This window comes from Solanum verrucosum, unplaced genomic scaffold, assembly GCF_900185275.1.
Source record: "Solanum verrucosum unplaced genomic scaffold, falcon-dt-bn FXZP01000217.1, whole genome shotgun sequence".
Lineage (NCBI taxonomy): Eukaryota > Viridiplantae > Streptophyta > Magnoliopsida > Solanales > Solanaceae > Solanum > Solanum verrucosum.
In genome coordinates this window covers 1,061,905-1,084,349 of record NW_026020032.1, presented here as the reverse complement: position 1 = coordinate 1,084,349, position 22,445 = coordinate 1,061,905, and the positions used below count along the sequence as shown (strand labels likewise).

The following is a 22,445-nucleotide window of genomic DNA, read 5'->3' as shown; positions in this document are numbered from 1 at the left end:
GAATTAGGATTCGGCCACGTCATTAATTATATCATTTTTTGAAAAGGAAAAAAAGTTCAAATATGTTATTGAACTTTGAGAAAATGTTATTTATACCATCCGTTAAAAGTTTGGCTTGTCTATGTCATTTTAGTTAACTTGTAATGACATGAATGAACCATTTCTCAAACGAAAATGACATAGATGAACTAAACTTTTAATGAATGACATAAATAAGCCTTTTCTCAAAGTTCGATAACATATTTGAGTCTTATCCCTTTAAACTATTAATCAAATGACCCCTAATGACCTCTTTATAATTATTCTTCATTTTTTTTTTATTTTTTTTTTTTATTGACAATATGGTTCATGAATCATGACAAATTCAATTATTTCTAAATTGTAATGTAATCCATGACGACCTTTTATTGGTCAAAGCCTTACATTTTTTGTTCAACTTTTTCAAAATATGGCAAAGGCAGATTGCCTAACTTTACTTCAGCCAAAAACTATTTATTTTGAAAATCTTAGATAATTTATTTATTTATTCACCAAACACAAACAAATAAAAACTAGTTCATTGGGGACTCTATTTTCAAATAAAGAATTCCTCGATTAATTAACAAGGATTTCTTCACCCTTAATCAAAAGTCTCGAATTTAAACAAATTAAAATAGAAAAGATTCTAATGGAAGTGTTATCCCATAAATGAATCTTACAATGAGTGAATCTAAATTTAATTGAGTTCTATACAAATATCGAGTAAAAATGTATAGGGCGTCTGCACATTTCTTAAACTTTACGAACTCTAAAATATATTCTTGCTTTGTTTAATATAAAATCATATAGAATATTGAAGATTTGTACAATTGCTACGAACATAAATACCATCGTTTTCATGAACCTAACTTAAACTTTATAAAAAATAAAAGGGAAGTGTTAAATGACCAGAAAATTAAAAAAATTATAATATTTTTTTTATTTTAAAATAAATTGATCGTTTTTCCATTTTTTAGTTAAAAGGTATTAAAGTTAAAAGGGTAAAAATGTTTTAAAAGGTAAAATAACATAAATAAAATATCATTCTGGCCAAATTATCTGGCCAAAAAGATTTTTCCAAAATAAAAATAAATAGGTTGGGTGGGGGGTATGGTTACCTAAGAAAGATTAATTATTTAATTAGTTAATAATCATGTTAGGCTTTGTCTTAATTAGAAGTGTTGAGTTTGAATATTAGATATGAAATTACTTCAGAAATTAAAGGATTTTAAAGGCTTAATATGAATATTTTTTTTTGATGATAAGGGAAACCCGCAGTCGCTACCCTTTGGGTGCGCACAGGGTAAAACCCCCGCTCCTATGCAATAGCTCGCAAACCACATAGGAGAGGTAACCCGCAACGAGCTCGACCCAGAAGGCAAACCCCTTGCTTTCGCTAGCAAGGGGTTTCGAACCTGAGACCTCCAATATGGAAGTCCCAAGCCCAAAACACTGGGCCACCCCGAAGGGTCTTAATATGAATATTCTTTACTAATATTTTATATATATATATTTTTTTATTTTTATTTTTATTATTTTGTATTTTTATTTTGTCTCTTTAATACGAGTTTGGATAGACCATATGAATGTATGAATGACCTGATCCAATTTCTTTTACTAACTACACAACAACGAGTAGATGCATTCTCTGGAAATAATTTTTTTTGTGCTGGAAGTACCGTATTCGAAAATAGACTCTGTAATACTCAATTTAAATTTAATTTGACCTCAATATAAATATTAAATATCGAATAATAGAATATGAAATAAGAAACAAGCTGATGACTTTTTTTTATGATTTTGATAAAATGGATAATGAAAGAGAGTGAACAATAACAAATGGCATACTCACATGCACATCATATACATTAGTTTAGATAATTCATGTTAATTAGGTGATCCCATTTAGGTTAAAACTTTAGCATCAAAACAATTAATCAAAGTTTCAAACTCATAAACTATACTGATTAAGACAAATTCAAAGAAAAGTTGTAATTAGCAAAATTCTGAATGAATCTTAATTACAAGCAGGAACAAAGAGAATGAAACAAAATTAAAGCAAACAACATTCAACAAAAGGGTGCATACATTATTCTCTAAAATTGTTAAGATATCTAATCACTCTTATTTTTTTCTAAAAAGAAATTTCAAATTTCTCATAATTCTCTTTTTAATAATTGGCATACACCAAAAGGGGACAAAAAGGGGGTGGGGGATTTTTAAAAATGACATGTTTTCTTATATTTAGAAGAATTTAATTTTAAACAACTTAATAACATGTTTTTAGTCACATAAATATCATGACATGTTTAAATCTGCGAGTTACAAACTCTCAATTTCTTGGAGAGTGGTAGTCAATTCTATTTTCGATGGGCGAGCAACTTATAATTAAATCAAACTTTGGGCATTATTTCCATAATTTATAATAGCGAGAAAAGAATGTTAGTTTTCAAGGTGTTCAAGAATAATGACATTGAGCTACTTTTTCAATTCTTTGACTTAGGATTAGTTAATTATATCTTTTATTCAGATAGAAAAGAGATACAACTCAACGTTAAAGTGTCACCATAAGAGATACAACTCAACAATAGAGAGTCACCATTTAAAGTTGAGTTTGACTATCCATAAATTCAATGTGAGTCTTTTTTAGTTAGTTTTGCTCTTCCTTATCGTCGTTCAATGAGAATGGATAAAAGACACGTAGAACTAACACGAGGGGACAAGAATCACTATATTTGACTAAAAAAAAAGTTGAAATTGATTATGAACTCCGCCACTAAATTATTGTAGCTACAATTTCTTTTAATAATCTATCGCTAAATAGAATTAATTATGAGTTATTCTGTTGCTATTTTTTTTTATAGTAGGAAACTCAGAGGATATATATGAATACGCGTTATATCTTAAAAGAAGTTCAATTTTTTTATAAATTTTATGTCTAATCAAACATGAATATCACTGAAAAGTATATTTCTTAAATTCCAAATTAGTTAACAATAATATGGTAAAATCTTTAATCATAGCTCTCGTATTCGAAGATATCAAACATCGAACGAGAAAAAAAGTTTTAATTTTTAGCTCTCCCAACTCCCAAAGTTCCAACAAAAGTAGATTTGAGTAAATTCACCTGTGATTTATCAGTCCCACTCTCAATATAAGCACGTAATAAACACATCTCTTGTCAATAGCCCTTATCGTGTTCCCACGCTCTCTATCCACGAGTAATACAACAAATCTCCCTTTTAAATAGTACTGTACTATTTTTATTTTTTTGCTTAGCTAATAGATCAAAAATAGTGATTTCCATATCAATTTCATCAAAAAAATAAAAACAAATTATTTTTTTTAAAAAAAACTTTGCTTCCATTTCTGAATCTTCTTTGCTTAATTTTTCATCTTCTTTTTAACTTATTATATACACACACCTCTTTCAAACCCTAGCCCTAAATTCAGATTTCCACAATTTTTTTGTTATAATTAGAAATAAAAATATCAGAAAGTTAAATGATTTACTATTATGAAAAGGGTGTTTTCTTGATTTAGTATTTGTTGAGAAGGGTATTTTTTTCACTGTTTGGAAGATCTCAAAAATCCTATTTTTGAGAAGAAAAAAAAAAGGTTCTTGATTTTGATGAAGTTAATGAGAATTGTGTTTCAGTGAATTGAAAGATCTTGAAAGAACCCATTTTTAGTTAAAGATTCTTAAACCCATTGTTACCAAAATAATTTTTTTCACAACCCCAGATCAGAATTTTGGAAAATTCTGAAAAAGATTGAATTTTTATTTTTTCTATGTTGAGAGTAGTTTAAAGATGGGAGCTGAAAAGAAATGGTTATATGCACTTTTTTGTGCAGCTTTTGTATCATTTTTGATATTCTTGTCTTGCATTTCTGGTTTTAGCTCATCATACTATGCATTTTCATTACAGAGAAGATTTGCCACGGCCGTGAATCACGGGCCGGGACATCCACCTGCATTTGCATACTACATTTCAGGTGGAGGGGGAGATAGTGATAGGATTTTTAGACTTTTGTTAGCTGTGTATCATCCTAGGAATAGGTATTTGTTGCACATTGGTACTGATGGGAGTGAAGAAGAAAGATGGAAGCTTGGGATGTTAGTGAAATCTGTGCCAGTAATTCAGGCTTTTGGGAATGTGGATGTGGTTGGAAAGCCTGATCCAGTTACTTATATGGGTTCAACTAATATAGCGGCAATGCTAAGGGCGGTATCGATTTTGTTGAAGGTGGATGGTGGATGGGATTGGTTTGTTAATCTAAGTGCCTCTGATTATCCTTTAATTACACAAGATGGTAAGTTTTTGCTTTAGCTGAATTGGTTGTTGTTTTGTTGGTTTTGTTCATAATTGAGTTTATTTGTTTGGATAAGATAGCTTCCGATCGACGATCGAGTAATTGATAAGGTAGAAACTTATAATTGGTAAAAAGATTCATGAGTTTTGAATTTTGGGAGTTAGTTTTGCTTGAAGTTTAGATTTTTTCTCCTCTGGATGAGTTTTAAGTTTTGGATATGAGCTGTATGTGAGAATCAAAATTTTGATTTTTGGATCTCATTTCATTGTCTACGAGGTTGGGGTAAGGTCTGTGTATGCTCTACCTTCCCCGGATCCCACTTGTAGGATTGCACTGGGTATGTTGTTGTTGTTGGATCTCATGTCATTGTACTATTGACTAATACTGTATTGCCTACTGGATTAGTATCTCAACTTAGAAATTTGTCTCCAAGTGTATTTTAGGTTTGTGATTCTAGATCAAGCTCATTTTACATGGAGCATTGTGTTTTTATGGCATATGATTGGTGAATAAAGTCGGAAAGACATAACTATTATTTCTTGTCGGGGTAACTATGTGGCAGTTCTCATTCTTATGATATGTGATAGTTTGATGTTGTTTGTCGATATGTATCTGCTTGTAGTTCTGCTTCTCTAAAGAGATGTTGACATTTCGTGTTCACTCAAAATAAGATGACACACTAATTGATTGACTGATAATTTGAATAGCTTTTCAGAAACCAGTTCATTTGCGGCAAGAGTTTAATGTACCGTTTTGACCTTATATGACACCATCTTTCCCCCTTGAGAACAATGATTCTGCTTGAGTTTATTTGATCCAACTATGCGTACATCTAGCCTCCCAATCTGCAGATGGTTGGCCAACTAATTTGCCGACTATTATCTTTATGTTAGAGCTATCTAAACTATGCTAGAGGGTGATTCGTTTTCTTTCACTACCACTTGGGGGGCACGAAGGATGTAAATGTTTCATGTCCTGCTTATTTGCTAAAATATGGCAAGTCTATTCCATGTGATAGAGATTCTTTTTTTAGTTATATCAATTTAAATATGTGGAATGCACTCAATTATAGAAGCCATGTGCAGAAAAGGAATTTTCCAAGTAATTATTAGATATGTTCTTGAAGTAGCTTTAGTTTTATTATCATAATTCTCGGCCAAAAGACCTGCCAAGTACATAAGACTAGTTGGGTTGGTTCAGGCTATTGTTCTTTGTAGATTTGAAAAAAAACCAGAACTTCTATAACCATGAAATGATCCCAACAACTTTTCTCGAAGAAATATGAGTTTTAACTTTATCAGTTATTGCTTAATGAACTGTAGAAGCAAGAAAGGAAAGTTTGACTTGCAATTAACATCGTGATGAATGTAGGGTTCAAATCTGAATCATGTAGTGGGAAATCTATTGAATGTTTGATATTTATTTACACGTAATTGTCTTGCCAGTAACGACTTAATGACTATAGGAGTAAGAGATGGAGAATAATTTCCGTCGTTTAGAAAAATAGAGGAATACTCATTTGCTTCCCTGCTCTTTCAACCAATCCGTCAATCAACTAAAACAAAATCCTGAACATACTTGGTGCTTTTCATCTTATTGTTTAGAATAACTCCACTAAAATATCGACGGATTTTTGATAGTTTCTCCACTAGATGAGAGGGGGATAAAATGATAGTTTCTCCTCATTTTTGATGGGAGGGGAAGGATGCGGAGGATAATAGGGTCTATGATAACAACCATAACATACCCAATATAATCCCACTAATGAGGTCTGAGGGAGGGTAGTGTGTACACAATCCTTACCCCTTCAAGGTAGAGATATTGTTTTCGATAGATCCTCTGCTCAAGTAAAAGCTTTACAAAGAAGTTCAGAAAAAGAAACAACAGGAGTGAAGAAGCCAAGACAAAATGTTAAACAAAGCATACTAAAACCGAAATAGTCACTACCACAAAAATAATACAATAATCGAAGTGCCAGAAACAATAGGGTGTATGATAAGTTAGAAATCATCTGTTAAAACAGGTTTTAGGACAGGGTTCTTTTTTTTGAAGAATGGACAGGCGTCTTCTTGTAATTTATATGACCATTATAGTCTGCTGATATGCCAAATGATAAGGATAGGCCTTGCATATTGAATCATCCAGGAGTTTCCTTGATGAATGTTGAACCATCGTGTGCATGAGACATCCAGTTGCGTGTTTACTTGGAGATTTGCCTTGTTATGTTGATACTAGGTCCTGCTACCTTTATAATAATTACTACTACATAGTATTTGTGGATTGACTCTGTTGCTCATTTTTCTGACTCTGACATGGTTTCTACTCTGCTTTCAGACTTATCTCATGTCCTCTTATCTGTTAGTAGAGACATGAATTTCATCGACCACACCAGCGATCTTGGATGGAAAGAGTAGGCAAAATCTTGTTTCCAATTTTTCTTTTTGTTATCAACACAAACATTTGTATGTACAAAATCTTGAATAGTTGTTTTGTCTAATGGAATTGTAGGGGTCAACGAGTAAAGCCCATTGTAGTTGATCCAGGGCTTTACCTAGCACGAAAGACACAAATTTTTTATGCCACTGAAAAGCGGCCAATGCCTGAGGCGTTCAAAATTTTTACTGGTAGAGTTCTTATTCATACTGCATTGTGATTGAGTTAACTGATTACACTTTTTTTTCCGAAAATTGATGACTGACCGAGGTACTTAAAATTTCAAATGCAGGTTCTCCTTGGGTTGTCTTGAGCCGACCATTTCTTGAGTTCTGTGTTTTTGGATGGGACAACCTTCCTAGAACCCTTTTAATGTATTTTACTAATGCAGTTTTGTCACAAGAAGTCTATTTCCATTCTGTTGTTTGCAATTCACCGGAGTTTAAGAATACGACAGTTAATAGTGACATGAGATATATGGTTTGGGATAACCCCCCTAAGATGGAGCCCCTCTTCCTTAACACTTCTGATTACGATCTGATGGCGCAAAGTGGAGCTGCTTTTGCTAGACAGTTTAATAAAGACGAGGCAGTACTTGACATGATCGATCAGAATATCCTTAAGCGCAGCCAGAACAGAGTGACGCCAGGTGCATGGTGCATCGGTGGCAAGAACTGGTGGATGGATCCTTGTTCCCGATGGGGTGATGTCAACATGTTGAAACCTGGACCTCAAGTGAAAATTTTAGGGGATTCTGTACAAAGACTGCTTCATGATTTGAGTTCAGAATCAAATCAATGCAGATGACGAGCAAAGTACGATTTGAATGTCTGGTATTTCTACTGGCCCTGAGTTGACGACCAGGTTTGTGTACTTTCAGCTTAGATGCATTTTTGGTCCACAATTCTTTATTGGGAGATATGTTCTTCGTTATCCGCTTCTTCAGTGTTCATTTTGAGATTGCAAGTTGGAAGAAGCATCGGCAGGCTCTTTCCAAGTTTTGGATTGGGCTATGGCCTTCGTACAACATAGTCGTAGAGCCACCATATATACTGTCTCCCAACAATAAGAGGAATCTCTCCATTGTACCACATCTATATTTTTTTTATTGTTGAGTCTTCACATCTCGTACATGTATGCCTTTTTAAGTTTTATCATCACTGGACATTGTGTTACACAGTTTAAATAGATCGATTATTGAGTTCTCTGTGAACAAAATCATTAGACATTTTCTTTGTTTCTATGCTATACTTTAGAAGTCTGGTACAAATGCTATCCAAGTTACTACTTTTGGATCTTCGAGCGTTTATGTTGGTTGTAAATGTAGCTACTATTGTTGTATCTCCTTTTATACGCGTTTTAATAGTGACTAGACATATCAGCAAGAGTATCAACAATAGATTGAACTACAAGTTGATACCCTTTCTCTGCCTGCCTCTCGAATGTAGTAGAGTTGCACCAGAACGTTAGTTGGTGAGAGGTAGCAGGTATCTCGTGAACATAGTTGAGGTACATGCATGTTGGTCCAGACACAACGATTTTCAATTTGAATTGAATTGAGTGTTTCATTCATGATCAAGAACGTAGTGTTGATATCTTGCTGGAAAAGTAGCTAGGATCTTTTAACAACTGTAACAATTATGTATTTGATAGTATGACAAGCCAAAAAAGTCTAAATATGGTTTAAAAAAACCATGCACTTGTATGTTTTCCCTCACCACAAGTCTACCTTTGGCCTTCGGGCTTTGGTCTAATGGTAAGAGCACAATATTGTGTAGACTCGATGCATATCACGATTTGCTGCAGACAAAAAACAAGATATTTTAGTGGAGCGAGTTATGATTAATCAATTATATGCACGCAAGAGCATGAAAAAAACACGAAGTAATATAAAAACGGAGATAATTAATTATCCTTCTAAAAAAAATCGAGGTGTACACTAACTAGTCAAAATATTTTACGAGAAGACTAATATTCCTTGTTCATCACGAGGACTTTATGGATTAATTAAAATGTACAAAAGCTCAATTTGTTTCTATCATTTTATGAGTCTCTTTCTTTTTGTGACACACAATAGTTATACCAAATTAATGAATAGATCAACAATTCAGTATACAAAGTATTTCGTGTAAGTATGATTCGAAGAAAGACCATACTTTAAAAGGTGGGACACAAACATGAGTGGTTGCTTTTACCGCTTGAACTCGTAACCTATGAGTCATACAAGATAATTAATTGTATCATTACTCCAAAACTTCCCTTTTCACCAAATTAATCAATATATGATAAAAAAAAATATTTTTAAAAAATTCATTTTTTTCTTAAAATAATAAAAAGAAACAATTGTTTTTCTTCTCTCATTTGCTTCATCTTCCCTAATTCTCCACTCCGTCCGCCATTTTCTCAGTTTTCAAAAACCCAAACAGTAAATCAGAGAAATGGGTTTCCGTGGATTCCTCAGCCGCATTCCTAAAACCCTAATCCCTTCACTTCACAGCTCCAAAAAACCCATAAAAAATGGACCCCAAATCCACAAATTAATCTCCTTTTTTCGAATTTCTACTGGTAATAGCAGTACTACTACTTCTTTACCCTTAAACAGATCAATTCATTACGATTCAGTGAAGAACACCCATCTCAATTCCAATCCCAATCCCCAAAACCCAGAAATTATCCAGGAAGCTGAAAGAATCTGCAAAATCTTACTGAAAAACACCGATGTTGCTGATGCTTTGAGTTCCGCTTCAGTAAATGTGAGTCCTTTATTAGTTAACGAAGTTATAAAGAAGCTCAGCAATTCTGGGATTTTAGCTTTATCTTTCTTCCGTTGGGCTGAGAAGCAGAACGGGTTTGTTCATACTGCTGAAAGTTATCATGGTTTGATTGAAGCTCTAGGAAAGATTAAGCAATTTAAGATGGTTTGGATTTTGGTCAATGAATTGAAAAACAAAGGGTTATTGTGTAAAGAAGCATTTGCACTCGTTTCTCGGAGATTTGCTCGTGCGAGGAAGGTAAAAGAAGCTATTGAGGCGTTTGAGAAGATGGAGAAGTATGGATTGATACATGAATTGCAAGATTTTAATAGATTGTTTGATACATTGAGTAAGTCTAGGCATGTTGGGAATGCACAAGAGGTGTTTGATAAATGGAAGAATAGGAAGTTTACGCCTAATATTAAGTCGTATACAATATTGTTAGAAGGATGGGGTCAAGAAAAGAATTTGTTGAGGTTAAATGAAGTTTATCGCGAGATGATGGCTGATGGTATTGAGCCTGATGTTGTTAGCTATGGGATCATGATCCATGCTCATTGCAAGGTTAAGAAGTATGATGAGGCGATTGAGTTGTTACACGAAATGGAAAGGAAGAAGATTAAGGTGACGCCTCATGTGTATTGCACGTTGATAAATGGTTTGGGGTCGGAGAAAAGGTTGGTTCTAGCTCTTAAGTATTTCGAGTTGTATAAGGGTAGTGGTTTTGATCTTGAGGTGTACACGTTTAACGCGATGGTGGGAGCTTATTGCTGGTCTTTGTGTATGGACGATGCGTATAAGTTAGTTGATGAGATGAGGAGATGTAAGATTGGTCCAAATACCCGAACTTATGATATCATTCTTCACCATCTTATAAAGGCAAGAAGAATGAGTGAAGCTTATACGATGTTTCAGAAAATGAGCAATGATCCTGGCTGTGAACCGACTGTGAGCACATACGAGATAATGGTAAGGATGTTCTGCAACGAGGACCGAACAGATATGGCTCTAAAGGTCTGGGATAAGATGAAAGCTAACGGAGTTCTTCCTGGAATGCATTCGTTTTCCACGTTGATTAACAGCTTTTGTCGTGAGAATAAATTGGATGATGCCTGCAGATACTTTCAAGAAATGCTTGATATGGGCATGAGACCTCCAATTCCATTGTTCGATAACCTAAAACGTGCACTTCTTGACGAGGGAAAAGAGGATACTGTTAAAGCTTTGTGGAGGAAACTTGAGAAACTAAGGAAAAGTTCTTTAGTTGGATAAAGACAAGCTTAAAGTAGGAGTAGTATTATGGATTTCTATGTTCCTTCCTAAGATGAAGAAACATGGTCATTAGGGGTTCGTATAGCCGACCTCAACTTGTTTGGGACTGAAGAAACATGGTCATTAGGGATTCGTATAGTCGACCTCAACTTGTTTGAGACTGAGACGTAGTTGTTTTCTATGTTTCTTCGTTAATATTGTTAGCTTAAGATGAAATCATTTTGACAATTGAATTTTGTTATAACATTCATATGCTTTATTATCGTCCACTTTCTTTCTTGTACCCGCCATTCAAAATTCATATAGTCGATCTTAACTTGTTTGAGATTGAGACGTAGTTATTACTTTTAATGTTTCTTCGTTCATATTGTTATTCTACACTTCCCTAAGCACGTTACATTGTCTCTAGTTGGTACAAAACTCATATCAAGCAAATTCTTGATCCTCGAAAGCTAAAACTCCAGCATTATCAAGATCAACATGGTTACGTTGCAGAAAATCAACATTCTCAAGATCAAACACAGTTATATTGGATTCTATTCAAGCAATTTCATCGTATTCAAAAACACGAAAATCTACAGAAGTGTAATTTCAACTCGAAAACTATGAAGTAAACTTTTCCCAGAAACAGCAATTTCCAGTATCTCACACACACACACACACACAGAGACACAATCAATCACACACGATGCTCGAAATGAACTTAGAGATACCTCAGAATTCACTACGATCAGGGGCGATAGAAACATCAACCTCGGGTTTAACAGGATCTTCATGCATTTCACCATCAATTTCATCAGGTAATGGAATCAAACTCTGTAATCCATGAACAACAACCCAATCATTGTAATACAAATCCGGGTAAGTGATTTCGACTCCATTAACAAAGCTCACATCATTCACCTTCGTTATCGTCAAACTCAACCCCTTAACATAGTTCTTAAACTCAGTTCCATTTACCATTTCATTCAAATCAGTCCAGTACAGTACACAAGGAACCAAATGCCTCAAAAACAGCTGCTGATACACAGGGAAATCCCCGGAAAACCCAACAACTGCGTCATCCATCGGAGCAAACACTGTCAATTTCAGCTCCGTATTCTTCAAAAACCCAATCAATTGTAACTCCAAAAACGAAGACATAATCAAATACCCCTTCGATTTCAACATCAACGACACCTCGTAAAACCGAGAAAATGGATCCAACCTGATACATTGAGGACTCGATTTGAAATTCGGGTTCCGATTTGTTTCCGGCTGAGTGAAATTCTGGGTGAAGAAATCTTCAATTCCGAAAACGATTACATATCCATCATCATAAATTGGCGAACCAAGGATTTCAACATTGTTGATAGAAACTCGCGAATCAGAACTTACACTCGTAACATAAAGTGAACTGGAAGGTGATAACGAAGGGATTTTGGAAGAGAACGGAAGGGATTGAAGTGAAGAGAGTGAAATCGAAACAGGGGAGAAATGGAGAAGGATATGAGAAAGTGAAGGCTGACCGAAATCGGAGAAAGACGAATCGGGTGGAGAGAAAATGGTGAGAGCAGAACCAGTAAGTGAATTTTTAGCAGCCCGTGAGATAACTGTATCAGCAATGAGCTCAAGTGTGAGTGACATTGAAATATAGCCGGAGTTCGAGAGAGTCTCCGCGGCGTTAATTAGAGATTGGGGAGGTGGTGGTGGAGGCGGAGATTGGGCAGTGGAAAAATAGAGAAGAGAACTGAAGAAGAAGAAGAAGAATGGTTTGAAGGACGCCATTGTTGTTGAGCTTTTCGCCATTGTTATGGAGTTTGTGAGGTTTGTGTAGGGGTTTTAGCTATTGGCGGTTATTTTATGGAATCAAAATTAGTTATAAGTTTGTAGAATTGTACAGTTAAACCCTTTAGTTTTGAGAATTACAAAGTGATGGGAGTATATTTTCTCGAAAACAACATCTCTATACTCTACCTCCCGAAATAGTAATAAGATATGTGTATAGCTCTATACGTTCTTCGTATTCCACTTTTGTAGAATTACATTGAAATGCTATTGATAGACAATAGAAATAAAATTCAATGAAGGGAAATTCAGATTTATCAAAGAAATTTTTATAAAGTATGTAATAATTCTTTCAAACACCAATCGTTTTATTTATTTGATTTTTCTCTTAGTGTTCGAAATTGATATTTTAGTCTGATAAATTCAAATTTACGTCGGAAAGTTCCATAACAACAATATACGTAGTGAAATCTCACAAGTGTAATCAGGGGAGAGTAGAGTTTATGCAGACCTTATCACTACCTCGTGAAAGTAAAGAAGTTGTTTCTGGATGATTCTAGGTTCGAGTATAACAAATCAAAATAAGTATGAAACAAAGCAATGACAGTGAAGAAAAATATAGAAACTAATATGAAAATAGTAGCAACCACAAAATAGTGCTTGAGTATTGATGAAGGTGCTTTGATTAGTTAATTTTGGCTCTTATGATTCTTACAACAACTATATTTACCTTTACTTTGGCCGGTGCACTAAAGCTGCTACGACAGAGTACATGAAATGACTGAATTGTGTAAGAGGTTATTTTCACGACTTGAACCTGTGATCTCTTGATCATGTTTCCCCTACACTTTATCATTTATCTGGCTATAGTTATAGCAGATCAATCACCATCTATGATTTTATTTGCTCAAATGTATCATAATCTTTCTAAATCATAGTTATTCACCTAAAAAATATACAATGTGGTATGAAGTTTATTAATCCAATTACTAACTTCTACTAATATATTAAATAGAAATAAAAACTGCTCTCAAGTTTGAACCACATTTCAGTTGCAATGCATTGAGACTAACAAAAAGGAGAAAAATGGTTTGCTAACAAAAAGAAGTGAGTTCAATTAACGCATTTCAGGCTGATTTAGGATTTAAACTTCAGTTTATTGTTCTCGATTTAGTTTAATGACCTTAAGTGCTAGTAACTAAGTTTTGAATTTAGTTTTTGAATATACTTAGCGCATTTTAAAGCACATATACATGGTTTCGGCCAAAACTATTCAATTCTGATCAACTTGTATATTCAAGTTTATATGTAGATCCGTATAAGCAAAATATAGGCAAGTAAAAACATAGAAATCATTTGAAGGAATGATGGAAAAATATGTCATTTATAACTACACATATGTCTAAGACTTTTTTTTTTCCTACAAAATTTTAAAATATTTTCTTTATTTTATAGATTTTGTGTCAATCAAAAAGTACTAACATTACTAATGTTCTAGGCCCATTACAGATATATACAAGTAATTGGGCCTTTAGAATGAACCTTAAACACTAAAAATTGTCCAAAAATAGTGCTGGGCCTGGTGGTCTCGTTTAAGCACCTTCAACGATTTTCCCTTCAAATTATCGTCGAAAAAAATAAAATAATGACTAAAAAGTTTAAATCTTCGAAAAATTAAATTTCAGCGGTAAAATTACATTTGATATGTTGTTGTTTATTCACAAATAATATCTCTTCACAGCTTAAATTTGATCATCATAAATCTGATTATTTTTTTTGAAACACCTTGGAATTTTATATAACTTTCTAGATATGTATAGAAAGTATATATATATTTTTAATAATAAAATGATAAGTGCTTATTTGATTCTACTAGATAGTAGTGACAACTAATAACCAAATTGTGACATGTCTATTTTGGAGGCATGCATTATTTTAACGGTGGATTTCCCAATTTTCTTGATATGGGGCATGTTTTTGGTTTTTGGAAACAAACATTTGACATTAAGGGCGTGTTTGGTAGGGAGGAAAATATATTTTTTGATGGAGTTTTCATTATATCTTTTGTCTAATACGTAAGTAAAAAAATATTGTTTAAAGTATTGTATACAATCTACACAAATACTAAAGGTTTAGGTTGAATATAAGATGTAGGGTGTTGACGATACGATCAATGTAGAATGTCATTTGTGAAATTTGTTTTCTCTGCTCTCACTGAAAAGGATATTTTTCAAAATTTTAACTAATCAAATATGAAGTTTCTTTAGAGTTAGATCACATCTTACGACACTAGGGGAAAGCAAATATATATTTGGGTGTCAATATAAAACTATTAAGTAGTAGATAATTAAGGATTATTCAGGGTTTCTAGAAATAACTCTACTTTTTTTTTGTTCTATATAGAATAAATTTTCTTTAACCAAGCATAGAGTCAAGAAAGAGAAATTAAATAAAGACACTCATCGTCTTGATACATATGTATATAATGTTTTTGGTGAAAGTTAGAATATAATATTATGCTAGTCAAATTGGTGGTTTCTTACGTAGATGGTGTAACATTTTGTGGTTGAGGATTGTTCTTTTTGTTTGATGTCCAGTATCTGTTTCGAAATCAATTAATTTAAATTTATATTCCATAATGCTTGTTAAAAGTAGGAGATTTGCTTTTTGAATTTACGTAGAGGAGAGTATTAAAAATACTCTTAGACTTGACCTGAATTATTTGTTTTGTCCTTGAACTATTGGGACCTTAAAAATATCTCTATACTTGACGAACTGAACTTAAATACAACTTTAATATTGCACATGAGTAAAATACACTCCTACATTCTTGTCAAGTTTATGAGGTGTTTTCAACACTTATCTCGACTTCTTATTAAGAGTCTCGTGTTCTTACTAGAGTTTGAGTCCACTTGCTATGTCATGTGGCAGATTATGAGTGTATTTATTATTTAAGTTCAGTTAGTTAAGTAAAAGTGTATATTTAAAGCTATCAATAATTTGAAAACAAAATTAATTCTAATTTATGTTAGATTTAAAGATATTTTCAATACCCGTTCAATGAATATAAACAGTTATATTCATTTGGAATTTTCAACCGCGGGTAGAATACGCCGTTTGAAACATAAGTAATTTGCATTGACTATAGTGTCTCTAAATTGACCGCTGAAGTAACAAATGAGAAAAAAATAAAAGTTAAACTCATGCCTTTCGTAAAATATTTTTGATTTTCTATCAATATTTAATATCTGTATTGGAGCCTGATAAATTTGAATTTGCTTGATGTATATGATTTCTTCGGGAGAAACACTCCTTACCTATCCAAGACTTGAAATTAAATGATCCGATTAAAGGAAGAGCAATCCCAACAATTGCACCACTTTTTTTTAGGTGAAATCCAGATTTCAGAATATAAAGAATTTAAACATTTTAATATATTATACGTACAATTTTTAAATGTTAAAAAGATAGTAATAATAATAAACCCAAAAAATAATAGTCATTTGACTCTTCAACAAATTTTATTTTCTTAGTAAAAGTAAAATAATGCCTTTCCCTTTCATAATTTTATAAAAATCTTTTAACACAAAAAGAAAAGAAAAAGTATTTTCTAAGAAACCTCCTGTTTTTAATGGCTTGATAATTAAGCTAATCAGTAGACTAATTAATCAACAAATAGACTAATCAGTAGATATCAATTTCCAAGTGAAAATGACATGAGTTAGAAAATCCATGAGTAACAAAATGAAATATTTATTTTTTCCTTTATTCATTTAATTTCCAAGAGAACTTATAATAATTTTCTTTATTATTATTAATAATAATAATATTGACTTGAGATGAATTTAAATATGTTATTTGAAGATTATATAATTGATTTCAACTTGTTTAGTACTGTTTATTTCATTTCATAACTCTTTTATCGATTGACGATTAAAAAAATTTCGATGAATATCTTATTATCATGATATCGAAAATATGAAATTTCTGATAGACTCGAAAAAATAGTAAGTTACGTATTATGAGGGAGAAAATTAGTTTGGTCCAATAAGGTAAACATAGCGTCCAATTTTTGACTTGGTGGAACCTTCTATAGAAAATTTTATATAGTAACATATGGACTTGACTTTGATTCTCATTTAATTTTAGTCAGAATTTATTAGGTAGGCAACTTTAATTTGTTCTTTGAATACTTCTAATATATCGTTTTAGAAGTTAAAAGATTAAATTGATTAATTATTTTTTTATTTTACTTTTAGAGGTAAGGTTTTTTTTGAAGCCTACAAACATCTTAATAGAGTAAAATATTTATTTTCTCTTTAATAAAATGATTTAAAACTAAAGTTGAGATTTGTTTTCAATCGTACCCCTAACATAATTCTCAAAAAAAAAATCTACTTCTAAATAAGAATAATTTAATAAATTACACCTTATATTTTTATTTTAATGAACGTGAAAAGAACTATAGAGACGGTTAAAATGAGATGGAAAAAATATATATTACTCGCTCTGTCTCACTGTATATGAATCACTTTCTCTTTTAGTCGGTCCTAAAAGTATTCACAAATTTCTATATATTTAGTAACAGTTTTACTTTAACATATCTATTTTCTCCTTAATTAAATGATTTATAGTCATACAAATATATAAAGACTTATTTCATATCACAATTTTTTTTTAAAATTTCTACTTTCTTAAAATATGTGTCAAGTCAAACTAAAATAGGACGGAGGGAGTAACCATTAATGCACACATCTAGAGCAGGTGGATTTTTAAGTCAACATTCTTTGTCATCATATCCCTTCATAAATCATTTCTAATGCACAAAAAATCAAAATTACAAAAAATGTCTCCTCTCTTTGTTTTTCTCTTTGTACTCTCTTTTTTCTCTCTAAAAAATTTAGCAAAAGCTAACAATTTCACAAGCCAAAATAGTTCAATTATTGGTAACACAATTGGTGGAAACAAATGGATTTCAATTGCCTCAACAATAGTTTCTTCAAGTGGTAATTTTGAATTGGGATTCTTCACACCAGGTAACAATTCCAATTATTACATAGGTATATGGTACAAAAAAATAAGTAAACAAACTATAATTTGGGTTGCAAATAGAGAGACACCAATTTCCATATATGAAATGGATTTTGCACAATTCAAGATTGATAATGGTAATTTAGTACTCATAAATGGTACTAGTCACATAATTTGGTCCACAAATATCAATTTTACAACAAATTTCAACAATTCACAAGTTGTAGCAACACTATTTGATGATGGCAATCTAGTATTAAGTAATCAGGATATTACCAATTCGACGAATTATCTATGGACAAGTTTTGATCATCCCTCTCATACGTTCATGCCTGGTTCAAAATTCGGTTACAACAAACATACAAGATTTAAACAGGTACTTACTTCATGGAAAAACGCGAACGATCCATCACCAGGACCCTTTACACATGAAGTTTACATGGAAAATAAGTATATTGGACAAGGTGTTAATATGTGGAACCATAGTGTTGTTTATTGGAATAGTGGACCATGGACAGGTAACAATTTTACAGGGGTACCATATCAACCAAATCCTATGTTTAATTATACATATGTTAATAATGATGATGAAGTTTATTATATGTATAATTTCTTTAACCCTTCATTAATATCAAATTTTATTATGGATGTTAATGGACAAACAAAACAAGTATTATGGATGGATAGTACTAATGATTGGAATGTGTTTTACACTGATCCAAAACAAGTTTGTAATGTTTATTCTTATTGTGGAGGTTTTGGTATTTGTAATGAGGTAAACTCTACTTCAACATGTGATTGTTTGAATGGTTTTAAGCCTAAGTTTGAGAAAGATTGGAAATTGAGTAGTTTTTCAAGTGGATGTATGAGGAAAACAAGTTTGAATTGTGGTGATTTTGGTGAAAAGGATAGGTTTTGGATGTATAAGAATATGAGATTACCTATAAATAATGAGAGTTTGGGAGTTGGAAATGAAGTAGAGTGTGAAAGTGGTTGTTTGGAGGATTGTGATTGTGTTGGTTATGCTTATGGTAGTGGAAATATTGGGTGTTTGATATGGAAAAGAGAGATGCTGAATTTGCAACAACTTTCTCAAGATAATGTTAATGGAAGCACCATTTATGTTAGGCTTGCAGCTTCTGAGTTTTCAAGTAACCAAGGTAATGACTTGCAATTTCTCCTATTTTGTTGAATTTTAGATGCATGATGTACTTTATTTTGTTTTTTTGGTTCTCGTTCGATGTCTGATATCCGTTTTGGGATCTGACTAAGATGTATTCGCACCACTTTTAGGGATGGGGTGGGGGAAGGGGAAGCTTTTCCTACCGAAAACGACTTCAATATCAAAACTTGAACTAGAGACTAGAGACATCTAGTTGAGGATAGATGAGTATTTAACAGTTACCACTCCACCACAACCTTTAGTAATACATATCTACAGTTACCATTCCACCACAACCTTTATACATATATATACTTCAAATTGTTACCTTTGTAGGTAGAGTGGATTTACCTAGTTTATAAAGTTTCTTTTGAGTCCAAATTTGAATTTCATTAATTACTTCTCCTTTTTTTTTCTCTATTATCAAGAAAATGAAAACCAAAAACACATATTTTCTTTGTTTAACTATCCAATATCTGAAATTTACTGGCTTGATTAATTTAGATTTACATCGGATAAGCCTAATTAAGGTGTTAAATCTCTTTCTATTAATTCATTATTGAATTCGAGACGTCTGGTTAAAGATGGAGGCCATCCCCTCACAATTAGTGACACATTAAAACATAACATTTTTTTTCTCTCTCTTTTGTTATTTGTCTCTTTATGAACTTGTCATTAATCTTTTCATTTTACTTGGTAATAATGTGTTCTTTGTTCTCTTCATAAACAGATCAAAAGCAAACTTCAACAAAGCTGAAAATTGCAATTCCTATTGGTGTAATTGCTGCACTTCTTATTCTATCATGCTTTACCTACATATACTATAGAAAAAGAAGAAACTCAAAAGTCAAAGGTAACAACAAATGTCTCTTTTTTTTAATGACATTTTTCTCCTTTTTATTAATAAAACTATACAAAATTTAGTCTTATCAAGACTCTAAACTCATTTATTTTTTATATTTTTAAATATAGTGAGTACTACAAAATTTCACAGGCAGAATACAGAAGGGGAAGGACTAGATTTGATAGATATTCAAGATGATGATATTGAGGTTCCATTTTTTAGCTTTGAAAGTATATTAGTGGCAACAGATGACTTCTCTGAACAAAATAAGCTTGGTCAAGGAGGATTTGGTCCTGTTTACAAGGTATTTATGCAATATCAGTTTGCAATTTATTTTTATAAGTGGCGCACGGTTCGAAACTCGATTTGTACATGTTTAGCAGAACCCAATAGTTTTGATTCAGACGTTATATTTGTGTTTAAAATGTCGATTAATAAGTATAAATATTTTATCCACATCCCAATAAGCTCTCTTTTCAAGAATCTGAAATCTATACACTCAAAATTCTAGTTTGCAGCATGTACTACTTTTCTTATTAGTTGTCATATCTTTTTTATTGCCACTTTCCTTTTTTACAAACTACTTTGAAATGCTTTTCTTGAGTTTGAGTGTCTATCAGAAACAATTTCTCTATTTCCATGAGGTAGGAGTAAGGTCTATGTACCGTCTACCCTCTCTATACTCCACTAATGAAAGTACACTACTGAATATGTTAGTAGTATTATATTGTTTTTGATGTGGTGGACGAACCTGTGACGTGTGCCTAACCAACATAATCACTTTTTAAAACAAATAAATAAATTGTATCACAATATTTATTTTTAAAAATAAATAATTTTTTTGTAGGGAATATTTTCTGGAGGAAGAGAAATTGCATTAAAAAGGTTATCAAGTCATTCTGGACAAGGTATAAATGAATTCAAGAATGAAGTGATGTTGATTGCAAGGCTTCAACATAGAAATCTTGTTAAACTTTTGGGCTATTGCATTCAATCAAGTGAAAAGATTTTACTCTATGAGTATATGGCAAACAAAAGTCTAGACACCTTCATATTTGGTTAGTATTTTTATTTTTTAACTAATATCTTTATACTGTCGATGTATACAAGTTAAATTTATTTGATTGTTTTTCTTGCATAAGATCGAAAACGAAGCGTGGTGTTGGATTGGAGAAAAAGATTTGAGATTATAGAGGGAATTGCTAAAGGACTTCTTTATCTACACCATGATTCAAGATTAAGGATTATTCATAGAGATCTCAAAACAAGTAACATTTTATTAGATGAAGAATTGAATCCAAAAATATCAGATTTTGGATTAGCAAGAGTTGTTGAAGGGAAAATTACACAAGCAAATACAAATAAAGTGGTTGGAACCTAGTAAGTACTCATATCTCCCTATTGTGATGTGACCCTTCTCCAGAATCTGCTAACGTAGGATGTTTTGTGCATCAGACTGTCCTTTTTGAAATAATTTGCCAATTGTGTTGATTTTCTTGTTCATTAATATGTTTTGTTGATACTATTAATGCAGTGGTTATATGGCTCCGGAGTATGCAATAGACGGATTATTCTCAATTAAATCAGATGTATTTAGTTTTGGAATAGTTATACTCGAGATCATCAGTGGAAAAAGAAATACTGGATTTTTTAATCAAGAAGAAGCGTCGAATCTCTTAGGCCTTGTGAGTGAATCATTACTTAAATTCTTGCTTCTTTTTTTTCAACACTGTCACAGAGTTTCAAACTTCATAGGTTAAACTCCAGTACATTGTCACGGAATTTCACCTATGAAATTTGAATCGGTCTCTATGACATTTATTTCTCAATTACATGACTGAAAAGTGACTTGTCCGCGCTATTTATTACAAAACTTTATGTTAACATAAATATGTATACTATATTTTAGGCATGGAGATTGTGGACAGAAGATAAGTCGATGGATTTAGTGGATCAATCACTACATGAATCATGCAACAAAGAGGAAGCAATTAAATTGATAAATATTGGGCTTTTATGTGTACAAGAAGATCCAAAAGATAGGCCCAATACATCAAATATAATAATGATGCTTGGTAGTGAAAATTCCAATATTATTTCACTTCCAAGACCAAATCAACCAGCTTTTATGACAAGAAAATGTGGTAATAATAACACATCTTCTTCTTCTAATGCTAAGTCTGATGATGTCTCCAACAATCAGCTTACAGTCACCATTGAAATGGGTCGATAACGCACTACTAGAAATCAGTCAATTTTTCATCATGAGCATGTTCATTGAAAAATCCATCGAAAATATTTATGATAGAACGTCTGTTGAAAATTGACTGATTTAAGAGTGAGATGCCAACAATTTTGACATAGCAATATTGTAGTTTTATCTTTACTTATTCAATGTATATATTCAACTTAAGTATGTACTTTAGAAACATCTTTAGTAATTAAATTATGTATTTTTACATGGCCATTTGCTCTATTTTATTTTATTTTGGCTTTTCATTCGGTGTCTAGAGCTCATATTGGAGCTCTGACGAAATTTGAATCACGCATTGCAGAGTCCATTCAGGGGTGACACTTCTAACAGAATTCCTACCATACCCTGGACTCGAACCTAAAACTAGGGATGGCAATGAGGCGCGGGCAAGGGCAGTGTGGGTTGAGCTTAACCCGCAAAATTTTTAATTCCGCCCCGCATAACAACTCTTTTCATTTACCCGCCCCACCCCACATAATTTTTTTAATATTTTCTTTTTCTAGTTAGGTTTGATACTAAAAATAAAATAAATTCATTTTTTCATTAAGTTGTATTAATTTAATAGGATAGTGACTTAAATTTATTTTTTAGAGGTCA

The 22,445-nt window shown here is 32.3% G+C and overlaps 4 protein-coding genes across 4 annotated transcripts; 3 read left to right on the top strand and 1 right to left on the bottom strand.

Annotated features, from left to right (window-relative positions):
• Positions 1-3,402: 3,402 nt before the first annotated feature.
• LOC125821391 (beta-glucuronosyltransferase GlcAT14A) lies at positions 3,403-7,978 on the top strand. The gene is made up of 4 exons (XM_049500805.1): positions 3,403-4,332; positions 6,667-6,742; positions 6,841-6,956; positions 7,058-7,978. Exons 1-4 carry the CDS (start codon positions 3,831-3,833, stop codon positions 7,570-7,572), a joined length of 1,209 nt encoding a protein of 402 aa, XP_049356762.1. The 5' UTR covers positions 3,403-3,830; the 3' UTR covers positions 7,573-7,978.
• Positions 7,979-9,203: 1,225 nt separating this feature from the next.
• LOC125821386 (pentatricopeptide repeat-containing protein At1g71060, mitochondrial) lies at positions 9,204-10,797 on the top strand. Its single transcript, XM_049500799.1, has one exon. The coding sequence runs from the start codon at positions 9,204-9,206 to the stop codon at positions 10,788-10,790; it is 1,587 nt and encodes a 528-aa protein (XP_049356756.1). The 3' UTR covers positions 10,791-10,797.
• Positions 10,798-11,504: 707 nt separating this feature from the next.
• LOC125821393 (putative fasciclin-like arabinogalactan protein 20) lies at positions 11,505-12,578 on the bottom strand. The gene has a single exon (XM_049500807.1). It carries the CDS (start codon positions 12,576-12,578, stop codon positions 11,505-11,507), a length of 1,074 nt encoding a protein of 357 aa, XP_049356764.1.
• Positions 12,579-17,694: 5,116 nt separating this feature from the next.
• LOC125821428 (G-type lectin S-receptor-like serine/threonine-protein kinase At4g03230) lies at positions 17,695-22,061 on the top strand. Its single transcript, XM_049500845.1, has 7 exons — positions 17,695-18,748; positions 19,481-19,603; positions 19,723-19,898; positions 20,442-20,652; positions 20,737-20,974; positions 21,129-21,279; positions 21,504-22,061. The coding sequence occupies exons 1-7, from the start codon at positions 17,695-17,697 to the stop codon at positions 21,825-21,827; spliced, it is 2,277 nt and encodes a 758-aa protein (XP_049356802.1). The 3' UTR covers positions 21,828-22,061.
• The last annotated feature ends 384 nt before the right edge of the window (positions 22,062-22,445 follow it).